General features: G+C 35.3%; 1 protein-coding gene across 1 annotated transcript in view; it reads right to left on the bottom strand.

Moving 5' to 3' along the window:
- Window positions 1-1,495: 1,495 nt before the first annotated feature.
- LOC131986968 (uncharacterized) overlaps window positions 1,496-13,047 on the bottom strand; it is a 32,711-nt gene continuing 21,159 nt past the window's right edge. Inside the window, 11 exon segments of the mRNA XM_059352108.1 lie at window positions 1,496-1,855; window positions 2,566-2,669; window positions 2,760-2,919; window positions 3,100-3,224; window positions 4,305-4,451; window positions 5,344-5,488; window positions 5,599-5,724; window positions 6,803-6,951; window positions 7,743-8,056; window positions 11,459-11,490; window positions 12,866-12,961. Coding sequence (XP_059208091.1) covers window positions 1,752-1,855; window positions 2,566-2,669; window positions 2,760-2,919; window positions 3,100-3,224; window positions 4,305-4,451; window positions 5,344-5,488; window positions 5,599-5,724; window positions 6,803-6,951; window positions 7,743-8,056; window positions 11,459-11,490; window positions 12,866-12,961 — 1,502 coding nt within the window. The 3' untranslated portion in view covers window positions 1,496-1,751.

Genomic DNA, 13,047 nt, shown 5'->3' with positions numbered 1-13,047 from the left:
AAATTATTATAATACTGTAGTAATAATAATAATAATAATAATAATAATGGTAGTCATAAAATAAAAATAAAATAATAATAATCATATTATTATCATTATTATTACCATCATCATTATGATTATTATTATTAATATTATTATTATTTCATATTTGTATGCTGTGTGGCCTCTAGGGGGCACAGTAAACTGAAGTTAAAAAACAACATATTTTCCTTGTGAGGATTTGACAGTAGCCTAAAGGCTCCAGGTGTGAACATGTCACAGCTCATTTATGAATAAAAAGAACAAGACATCCTCTCTGTCAACAGCTCCTGCTGCCTCTTGTCCTCTTGTGCATTTAAAGCACTTATAAACAACACCTGTAGATGAATTAAAATGTTGTGATTACTTTTCCTTTTGCAGCAGCTCCTCTGAGATCATGCAAAAAAATATACAATACGTGGTCTCCTACTCAACTCACCTGATGGTTCACACACACCAAACTAACCAGATTTACCTTATTCTGTTGTATCCTAATTCACAAACACATGATAAATAAACATTTTAACAAAAAATTTCCACTTTTAAAGATTTATTAAGTATGTTCAGGAAAACACATGACTACATAACTAGTAGGGTAGAGTCACCTTTATTGTAACCAGTTACAGTTTTCTCTCTCTATGTAAATGCCATTATGAGCCCATCATGTTGGCCTAAACAGTACTAAACATCCCTTAGAAATATGCTGTTATAACCGAACATCACACTATTACAAATAACACTCACATGTGCTTTAATTCTGACATCAGACAGTATCCACTTTCTATTTATGACTGTTATTTTATTGAAAATTTGGTAACACTTTATATTAGGGAACACACTTTCAACATTAATTAGTTGCTTATTAGCATGCAAATATGTAACATACTGGCTCTTAATTAGTCATTATTAAGTAGTTATTAATGCCTTATTCTGCATGGCCTTATTATACAACTAGTAAGACATTAACTAAGAGTTTTGCCTTAATAACCTCAGAATTATTGCTTATTAGTAGTAAGTTAGGAAGTTGTTGTATATGAGTTACGATCTTAGCTTTACTTTGTATGGACTTTATAATCTCTACATAGCGGTGAACAAAACCATGGAAACGGCGTAAGAGTAATGATTGACATTACAATCTACCAATCCTCATCCCAAAGGAGCCACCAGTCACGTCAAAGGTCTGGAGAAGGTGGCTATTTGCCATTTCCATGGTTTCGTTCACCGCTAAGATCGTCACTCATATACAATAACTTCCTTACTTACTACTAATAAGCAATAATTCTGAGGTTATTAAGGGAAAACTCTTAATTAATGGCTTACTGGTTATATACTAAGGCCATGCAGAATAAGGCATTAATAACTACTTAATAATGACTAATTAAGGGCCAATATGTTACTTATTTGCATGCTAAAAAGCAACAAATTCATGTTGAATATGTGTTCCCTAATATAAAGTGTTACCGAAAATTTTTAAGCAGACACATCAAGGTTGATTGCCTGATTATAATACATATTTTAAAAAAGAAAAAGAACATTTTTTTTAACCCACTCTTCCCTAGCTGTTGCCTACAGGATTATAATACCATATCATGCAGTAACTGTTTGTTTTTCAAATGATATGTTTCTACAGAAAAGCCCCGAAAGCTGCTCAGGATTGGTTCGTGTAGTGACCTCAGCTGTTACTGTGTGCTCTCAGCTGTGTGCAGGTGTGTATTTGGGCCTTTGTTTCTTTAGTCACAGTCCATCCATCCATTGTTCATGAGGGTGCGGATTGCTCTCCTCCGTTTGTAGTGGTACTCTGTCTGTGTGGCTCCATAGGAGAAGTACAGGCGGCCTGAAAAGATGGACGCATCATTAGTATCTCCCCAAACAGCAGAGGTGGACAGTAACTAAGAACATTTACTCAAGTACTGTACATACACTGCAAATTATTTGTTTCTTACCTAGATTTTTTTTTTTTAAACTTCGATTTAGAAGTGTTGGATAATTTATCTTGTTTTAAGAGTTAATTTCTTATTTTAAGTGTTCAACATGCCTATTTCTAGATTTGTGTCTAGTGTCTTTTTTTAGTCATTTTATGTCTTTTTTGGTCATTATGTGTCTTTTTTTGGTCATTTTGTGTCTTTTTTTAGTCATTTTGTGTCTTTTTTGGTCATTATGTGTCTTTTTTTAGTCATTTTGTGTCTTTTTTGGTCATTATGTGTCTTTTTTTGGTCATTTTGTGTCTTTTTTGGTAATTATGTGTCTTTTTTTAGTCATTTTGTGTCTTTTTTGGTAATTATGTGTTTTTTTAGTCATTTTGTGTCTTTTTTTGGTCATTTTGTGTCTTTTTTTGGTCATTTTATGTCTTTTTTGGTAATTATGTGTCTTTTTTAGTCATTTTGTGTCTTTTTTTGGTGATGACCTATAGTAGAGTCATTTCACAGTGTGTTATTAATACTTTTATTGATGTAAATTACCTGAATACTTTTTCCACCACTGCCAAACAGGAAGTAATAATTCTATTGTGTGTGTGTGAGTGGCAAACCTTTGCCTGTTACCTACCTCTGTTCTCAAAAACAGCATCCACTCTGAAGCCAATCCCAGGGAGCTCTCTGATAATTAACTTTGGGTAGCCACGATCCATTCTGTCCGTCCTTTCATTGTAGCTACATGAGTAATAATAAGAAGAGTTCATCAACATGTGCTATCTGTATTGAGATTCAGCTGAGATGTTTATGAATATGAACACTACTCACCTGTAGTATCTGTTTCCCACAAAGAGGAGAGTTCTGCCGGTGAATGTCACATGGACAGCTGCATCCACCTTAGTGACAGTTGAAGGGAGGCCAAAGTCTCTGATGGGTTTGGGATAACCAGGCAGGACGGTGTTTCCACTGATCCCCCAGTAATGATCACCTGGGGCCAGCAAGAGTAGAGTTATGTTCATAACTATAGTCCCATTTATGTATGCATTTGTACATGCATGCATGCATGTGTTATGCATGTATTTATTTCAATACTTTTGTCATTTTAAATTCACTAAAAAGATTTTGTGGATTACTACTAGATAGCTAATTATTAAACTAAATTGTATACCTTCAAAGAAAATATTGCGTCTCTTATACTCATAAGCAGCGTCAACTTTGTTTATTCCAGGCCAGACAGACTGTATTTTCTTCATGGTGATGCCGTCCCAGGAGCTGCTCCTCTTCCAGAAATGTCTGACAAAGGAACACAAAATCCCATCATAAGCTGGTCACATGATGCTTTTTTTTTAACTTTATGCATCAAATTTTCAAAATAAGATAGGACTTTATTGTATTGTAAATTTGTCTTTGGCTTCTTCAGTATATAAAATACAAACATGACACACATAAAAACATACAATCTCTGAATAAACATAAATACACATAAATAATAAATGAATACACTAGCAATACACTATACACCAGTAAAAACATACACTCAGATTATCAAACCAAGCAGTTATATAAAACTGTAGAATGCTTTCAAAATAAATCTATTTAGCAGAGTAGCATGCTTTTGCAAAACTTAAATGACTAAAATATTTTAAAAATGTCTCAGAAATAATTCACCCTGACACAATATAGCAGCCATTTATGGACTATTATACTAAATATAATCCAATGAAAAATTAACAACTGTAAATTTTACAACACTTGACATCCTCCAAGTTGTATTATTACTATTTGAATCTCTTTCTTTTATTTGTAAACCTTATTATTGTTTTGATATTTGATTTGACTCCACCTAGATTTTTGTTTGTTTGTGTTTTTTTAATTCTTTTTTTTATTGCTTTTATTTTTCTACTACCATTCTGTTCTTTCGTGTTGATTTCAAGCATAAATGAACATGTACCTTCTTTATTTTTGTATGTGATCGAAAGAATCGAAAAAAAACCAATAAAGAGAAGTTTAAAAAAAAATGTCTCAGAAATACTTTTTTCATCCCTAGAAGGCAATATAACAGCTGTTCCCCTAGTAGAATAGAAATATATAGTATAATATAGACATATTAGAAATTATAAGAAAGGGAGAATGAAGGAATAATTATGTTAAAATGTGTAGATAATACTACAATTACCAAATACAACAACAATATATATGTAAATACAGACATAAAATATTTTAAAAGTATGTATAACACAATATATTCTGTAACAACAGTGCAAATAATAATGATGCTGAAAATGGATCAGTAATAAGTGCAAGGATGACACAAATAGAAATATTAGTTGAAGTGTAGAGTAAATAAATGCACTATTAATTGCAGTGTCTCACCCATCCTTGAAGAAGTAAAGACTTCTCTTAATGGAGGTTGCAGCATCAAAAATCAGGTTCCTGTCGCACATGTCTGGAACAGGTTCTGATGTGGGTTCAGGTTCTGGTTCAGGTCTTGGTTTGGGTGTTGGAACAGGCCGAGTCGGTCTTGGGTTTGGGTCTGGTTTAGTTGTTGGTTTTGCTGATGATTCTCTGACTCCTTTTAAAGGCAAAAGTAAAGAAAAATGCTGTTTCTGAAAAATTATACCGTTTGTTTCTTACCGAGATAAAGAAAAACAACTTTAGAAGTGTTGGATAATTTATCTTTTTTGAAGAGTTAATTTCTTATTTTAAGCGTTCAACATGCTTATTTCTAGATTTAATAATCTTAATTTAAGAAATCTTGTCAAGTGAAATTATCTGTCTATGCAGCAAGATCATTCCCCTCAGATTTACTTAGTATTTCCACATTTGTAACTTTATACTTTTAGTGTTTTAGTCCACTACATTTAGAGGCAAATATTATACTTTTTACTCCACTACATTTAGCGGACAGCTTTAGTTACTTTTCAGGTCAAGATTTAACATAAAAACATGGTACATTTAATGTGATTTTTTAAATTAAACCTCATATTGATTAGACATTTTTTAACTCAAACATCACATATATTAAGCAGTTAGAATGAGCCCTACCTTTACAAAATTAAAATAGTGCTTACATAAATGCATCAATACAAATAATCTAATAACATATTTTGAATATATAAAACAATCTGATTGGGTCCATTCTGCATAATAAGTACTTTTATTTTTGATATTTTTGTACCTTTACTGTAGTAAGTTTTGAATGCAGGACTTTTACTTGTAGTAGAGTAATTTCACAGTGTGTTATTAATACTTTTATTGATGTAAATGATCTGAATACTTTTCCCCCCACTGCAAAACAGGAAGTAATAATTCTATTGTTTTGTGTTCTATTGTAAGATTTAGTGTTTTTATCTTGTTTTTAGACACCGTTTTTTTTCAGTGTGCAAACTCAGTGTATAAATAATTAGCTGGCCTCTCACCATAGAGAGCCTGAATCCCCTGTCTGTCATCATCCGGTAGCTTGTAGTTCTCTGTGTTCACATACTGGTAGGTGGGATACATCAGGGCTGTCTGGAGCTGAGAGTGGGATAATCCCAGTGCATGGCCGAACTCATGAGCTGCCACCAGGAACAGGTTGGCTCCTGCACAAACACACTGGTAAAGTTACTGCAGTTTCATAACCAGCTGTAGCATCAAAACCACCTCACTAACTGTGATTCTGCAGCACCTGTCGCAGTGAGAGTCCAGGTTTCATCTTCATCAAAATGGGTGTCACCTCCGAGGCCCTCTCCAGGGGAGAACGCATGGGCCAAGACCCCCTGCACCCCATCGAACGGAGCAAAATCACCATGATCTGGTTGAAGAAGAGAAGACGACAATTAACAACAAGATTGGACAATGTTCAGTCGTGTTTAAAACTACTTCCTCTTTTATGGCAATAGAGTGAAATCTGAGGCCTTACCATGGCCACGCCCTTTGATAAGAAGTCGTAATTTATCTTTGTATATGTCTCATGAGTGGACTGACCAGATTTCAAGCCGGTTGGGATGAATTTCTAGGACAGGGGTCTCAAACTCAAATTACCTGGGGGCCACTGGAGACAGTATCAAAATGACCAAAAATTACACAAAATTGCAAAAAAGACACAAAATGACAGAAAAAAAATGAAATTACTTAAAAAAGACACAAAATGACCAAAAAAAGACACAAAAATACTAAAAAAAGACACAAAATTATAAAAAAAGACACAAAATTACTAAAAAAAGACACAAAATTACCCAAAAAATACAAAATTACATTACATATCATTTCCACTTCTTACGGTAACAACAACACGGCAGATAATAAACGCTCCAGTAGCAGCTGCCTTTCTTTTTGTTAACGTCATAGAAACAAGTGAAACAAAGCTCCAGCTGGAGCAATAACGGGACCTTCCACAAAATATCGTCACGAGGGCCGCAAGTTTGAGACCCATGATCTAGTAGGAGTTTGTTAAAGTATGACACGTGGAAATGTTGAAAAATGCCCATACAAATCAAAATGGCCGACTTCCTGTTGAGTTTAGGATATGGGTCCTGCTGACTTTTTTGTTCGTCTGGAAGAGTTCTATATGCCTATCAAATTTTATACATTTCCGTCAATCTTGGAGCTCAGGAAATAACGTAGGGGGGGCTACAGAGCCAATTTGCCACGCCCATTCCTGAATCCCATATCAGATCGTAATTTTCGCCAAGCCCAACAACTGTGCCAAATTTAGTTTGTTTTCAAGTTGCCCAAGCACCTCATTTTTTCCTCCAAAGTGATAAAAGAAGAAAAAGAAAGGGTAAAAATAATCCTTTATGGAAACAATAGGTCCCTCACTGACTGAATCAGTGCTTGGGCCCTAATTAATAGAATAGATGAGACATTTTTCTGTGAAGGCTGTGCATTACCTCGACCCTTGAAAATGATCATGATGTCAGCTTTGCCGGTGGTGATGGGCTTGAAATCCAGAGGAGTGACGTCACTGTACACCTTCAGAGCCTTGGCGAGGGTCGCGTCCACCTCACTTTGACTCAAGTCAGGTGTGTAGTTCACTATCCTGCAGCAGAGAGAAAATGCTTTACAAACCTCTAGGACATGGATGGGCAGCTTAAATGCTGGAGGGGGCCACAGTTTTTCATGGACACTACCACAGGGCTACATATAGGACCGTGCACTTAACCAGATATGATGAAACTGCAATTTTAAAATATGTTTACAGTGCAGTAACTTAACATATTTCATGCTCAAATGCATGTATAACAGTATAAATAGGAATACAAAAGGTAACATTGGGGGGATCTTGTGGCATTTTTTTGTCTTTTTGGTCTTTTTGTGTCTTTTTTTGGTCATTTTCTGTCTTTTTTGTTCATTTTCTGTCTTTTTTGTGTCTTTCTTGTTCATTTTGTGTTTTTTTTGTTTTGTTCATTTTGAGTAATTTTTTGTTCATTTTGTGTCATTTTTTTTTTGTTCATTTTTTGTCTTTTTTGGTCATTTTGTGTATATGTGTTTATTTTGTGTCTATTTGTTTACAGTGCAGTAACTTAACATTTTTCATGCTCAAATGCATGTATAACAGTATAAATAGGAATACAAAAGGTTTGAAGCAAATAAAAAATAACCACTTACTGTGATTTTTTTTTTTTCAGTGCAAGAACAGCAGACCAACATTAATTGTAAGAAGTAATTTTGTGCATTTTTACACTGCACTTTTAAGATTTCATGCTCAAATGCATGTAGTTGTACTGAGGGCCGCTTCAAGTGAGAGTGCGGGCCATATGTGGCCCCCGGGCCTCATGTTGCCCATCCCTGCTCTAGGAGCTTTATTGTGTGTGTGGTCTTGTGTTGTACCTGTATGTGACCACATTCTTGTCCCACTTTGGTCCACCGTCAAAGTGTGAATAACGGAGCACGTCTGTGAATCCGCAGCGGGGCCGAGACATCACCTCCAGGGTCTTGGAGTCCAGCTTCCCCGACACCTCCAGGCCAAAATATTCCTGCATTTTTCTGAGCGTGTCATCGAAGGAATCCAGAGAGCTGCGCAGGACGCTGCTGGGGGCGCTGACACCCACATCTGAGAAATACTGAGACAGATAGTCCTGGACAAGAAACAGGAATAACAATAGTCATGCAGCAGAAAACTCCATATATGTTTATTCACTTGACTATTAGCTATTCAAATATAAATGCAGAATTTTGAGAAAAGATACACAAAATTATGTGATGACATTCAAAGAATAATTTGCAATTAAATACATTTTTTTTGGTAAATATCCAGTATTACAATAATTTATCATGATATATTATTAAGTTATTAAACATTAATAGATTGGAAGAACTCCTATACCATAAATTGTAAAATAATAATTATGATGATGATGGTGATAATAATATTAATAATAATAATAAAAATTAAAGTAATAATAATAATCATAATAATAATATATATTATAAATATAATAAAACAATAAATTGTAAATATCCAATATTACAATAATTTACCGTGATACATTATTAAGTGATTAAACATACATAGATTTAATAATGATAATAATAATAATAATAATAATAATAATAATAATAATAATAATATATTTTAAATATAATAAAATAATAAAACAATAATTATAAAACAACACCAAACACCTAAGCAGGTACATTGCCACAGACAACTATTTATTTCATATAATAAACACTTAAATTGCTCTACACTCATTTACAACAATAGTCTAAATTATCTACTGAAGCTATAATTATAGTAATTTTCATAGTCGTGGGGTCTGCCATTCCTTCACTGGATTCAGAGCGATGTATGTAATCTGATATCTGTTGTTGTTTGTAATCACATTGATATCAGCCCCGACATTTACTGATCACTTTCCTACAGCTGGATCACAGCTACTGTTCATTGGTCGAACACATCACTAAGGTTAAGGCTAACAATGATAGCTTGTTTAAAGTGATTCAACCAAACAAGATAATTTCTGCATTTTTTTTGACAGCGCATCATCCAAACTCTGTTTACTGTGTCCTGCTGTTGTGTGGAAAACTACCCGCGTTGAGCAGAGACAGATGGATTTTGCTTCAGGCGAGATGGAAAACAGCCAATTACTGCTGCAGTTGCTCTTATGACCAATGTAATAAGTCTGTTCATGTTGTGAAGTGTATTAAGTATGCGCTTATGTTGTTGAGGTTTTAATCATTGTTTTTTCCTCCTCTCCTCACATGCTGTTTTTCTTTTCTTTCATCCCTGTCTCCCTGTCCTGTCCACCTATGTCATATTGTATGTGTGTTTAAAGTATACGTTTGGACGGGTTGATGGCTAATTTTGTTGTCCTAGTACAGGGATGGGTAACTTAAATGCTGCAGGGGGCCACAATTTTTCATGGATACTACCACAGGGCCACATATAGGACCGTGCACTTAACCAGATATGATGAAACTGCAATTTTAAATATGTTTACAGTGCAGTAACTTAACATATTTCATGCTCAAATGCATGTAGAACAGTATAAATAGGAATACAAAAGGTTTGAAGCAAATATAAAATAACCACTTACTGTGATTTCTTCTTTTTCAGTGCAAGAACAGCAGACCAACATTAATTGCAAGAAGTCATTTTGTGCATTTTTACACTGCACTTTTAAGATTTCATGCTCAAATGCATGTAGTTGTACTGAGGGCCACTTAAAATCAGGGTGCGGGCTGTACGCGGCCCCCGGGCCTCCAGTTGCCCATACCTGTCCTAGTACTTGTTACTCTGTGCAAAAACAATAAAGGAAAATCTGATCTGACAGTTCGTCTCTGACCGAACATGTCACAGAATCCACCCTCAAATCTTAAGAACAGCACTGTAAATGCAGTCTTGTTAATTTTATTTTTTAGAACAAAAACCTTTTTCCAACTTCTTGAATTGTTGGAACTTACTTTATTTACTTTCATACAGTACAATAGCATAGCATACCAACACACCACATAAAAAACACCACATTTATAGTGCTGTAATTCTTGTTTTGTGGTTTAAGTTATTATATTATGGAAAAAATTTCAGCTAATTAACCTTCCACATTAATCATATAAAACATGATTTGGAACATGAACATGAGTCTTTAATACAGTGGGAAATTAATATTTCTCAAAACAGAATCACCAAGAAGCATGGATAGCTCTTCACTTCCTAATGTTGCGAGGTTAAATAACACCAACAAACAGTGCAACATGTCAATGTTAATGCTTCTGGATTACCTGGGCTTTAGAGAGCTCTTCCTGGCTGGGTGCAGTGGTGGGCACAGCTCCACAGAGTGCTACAATCACAGCTAGCATCACAACCAGTGCTCCCTCCATGGTTCCTGTGTCTACCAGTATAACTCCAGCTGCTGGTTCTCCCTCTCAGGATCTGCTCACATGCAGAGTTTGCATGCACTAGTCGGTTTGTTCCGGAAACAGTCAGTTTCAGTGTTTTGGATGTGAGGTGAAGGGCAGAGAAAGATGCCCGATGGGGTGATAAAGAATTCCTGCAAGTGTCTGAACAGGCCCATTGAGAACAACAGGAAGGAGATAATAGGTGCAGTGATGGAAGAGGGAGTCGGGGTTGGAGGAGGTCTGGAGCAGCAGGAGCAGCAGGGCCTGCAGGAACATGACACATCTCAACATCAGATCTCCTGCTTTGGCTGCTGTTGTGGCTGACTTGTTTACTACTGCAACGTTTTACTTCATCGCCTCGATTGCATTTTAATTCAAACTTACAAAAGTGTTATTAAGAACATGTGCATGTAGAATGTTCCCCCTTGTTACTTACCTGATGAAGATATTTAAAGGTTTCTTACTGCAATAAGACTTCATAATTCATCTACCTCTGTCAGAGCCACTATTAGTAAAATGCACTAAATCGACTGTCACCTTTTGCACTGTGCACCTGTACAACACTGCACTCCAAATACTGGAACATATACTTCACTTCATATGTGATAGATGTTAATATTAATCAAATTGATATTATATATCAAATTTATAAAATGTTCTTGTCATTTTGCACATTCTATTTATTAGGGCCACGGGGCAGTCGCACCGAGCACTGGTCCCATACAGACCAGCACAGTATAACTACTGTTATACTGTGGATTTTTTCTTCTTCCTCTTTCGGACGCAAATTTCGTCAATTTTGGAGATTTTTAAATGTTTACTTCTCCGGCATAATTTCAGCTAGAGACTCCATTTAAACTTTAAACAGTAGACACAAGTCTTGTGTATCGGTGTATTAATCCACGTTTCGATAGGTCATATAGTTTTTTATCAATCCCTGTTCAATGACCGTGATCATTTTTGGAGAAATTCTGAGATTATAATGGGTGTGTATTGCACGGAATGTTCGTGTCACAGTGTGTGACATCATCGCCAGAGTGTAGAGGGAGAGAAGCAATTGTCAAAAAAAATAAATTTGAAAACTGCGCTCCAGGCCGCAAATTCCACTCTACAGAAATAATTTATACAAAGAAACGTAAGAAAATTAGTCTTCTCACTCACAATCCTCTGGTAAAGCTGTCAGAGTTATAGTTTGGGCGTACGACGCACAGATGCACCACCAACACGCACCAACAGCCTCATTGGCTCCCATATTAAAAACGCAGGAAGATTTCTGAAAAAGGGAGATGTAACAGTTTTTTTAGATTGCTCTAACAAAGATATTTTTCATTTTTCTTAAAAAAAAAACATATGTAGACGTTCAGGAAGAATTCAAGACGCTCAAAGTGAAGTCGGATCAATGATAGGTATTATGGTTTTGCCAAAAATGCTTTCTGTTCGAGGCCACAAATTCCAGTCTGTCCACCTCTGGCTGCTGTCACTGTTCCAAAACATTCGGCAGTTGGTGGCAGTTAATTCTGTTGATTGCTCTGCTCTGATTGCCTTTGATCCTTTGATGTGATTACAGTTACAGATACACACACACACACACACATGCACGTAAGCGCGCACACTCCTCCAGATACACATGTTTCATACACACACACTCACACACACACACACATTTTGAGGTTAAAGGGCATAGGTTACTGTAAAAATAAATACTTAAAAAGGAATGTTTGTTGTAGGTGTGCTCCTTGTATGTAATATAGTATCATAACATTACTAGTATTAATTGTTTGAAATCTCAGAAAAATCTCATCATAGTGTACACACACCAGCAGTAGCCCCCGTGGCCTTTCTAGTTTTGGTTTGTTTTGTAACCACACAATACAGTTCCAGTTACTTATCTCTTAAAAAAAAAAAAAACTCTCATTTTTATTTTTATTTCAGTTAACAAACCTTTTTTTTTCAATTCTAGTTTTCATTATTTGTTTCATTTTCGTTAACTATAATAACCTTGTTCCCTAGCCCCTTACCCTAACCCTTAACCTAACCTTCACTATCACAAATACCCAATCCTAACCCTAAACATAAACCTAATTGTAACTTTTACCCTAAAACAAAGTCTGAAACATATACACACATATATATGCAGTGTTTGGATGCACTGTTTCTCTCCACTCGATTTGTTGTGGATGCTCAAACATAAGTACTTGTGAGTTTGTATTGCCATTGCATAATAAGACATGCATAAGACTTTATTTATCCTGGTTTTATTGTACAAATACATATCAATAAAATGAATGTCTGAAATGCAACCAAAGCTCCATCATTAGATTACATATGTAAAAAAACAGCAGCAATGTCACCAGCAGTAGTAAAATGTCAAATGCAAGTGGAAAGACGGTCCCTCTGATTAAACTTTATATATATAAATACATATAAAAATCATCACTTTTTATTTGTATACTGTACGTTTACAAATCTAAACACATTTGATACCGTTAAATATTAAAAATATATATTTAAAAATAGAAATCTTTCTGTACTTCTCTAACACTGTTAGTGTACATTCATTCTCGTTCAGTGTGACGACTTAAACATTTAGTAAGTGGTCTAGAAGTTGGTGCAGCGCAGGAAGTAGGAGTTCCTCAGCACACGGAACAACCTCCCAGATCTCAGGTCGTACTCAGACATGTAGCGTCCATTGTAGATGTAAGTAAAACCTGCAAAGCAGAGAATCAGTTAGTGTTTAGTGTTTTAGGGAAATGTCTCATTCAAACACAAGAACAAAGTTCTGCCAAGACGATGT

This window comes from Centropristis striata, chromosome 15, assembly GCF_030273125.1.
Source record: "Centropristis striata isolate RG_2023a ecotype Rhode Island chromosome 15, C.striata_1.0, whole genome shotgun sequence".
NCBI lineage: Eukaryota > Metazoa > Chordata > Actinopteri > Perciformes > Serranidae > Centropristis > Centropristis striata.
Note: the sequence above shows the minus strand (reverse complement) of the source record. Positions and strands in the feature narration are given on the sequence as shown.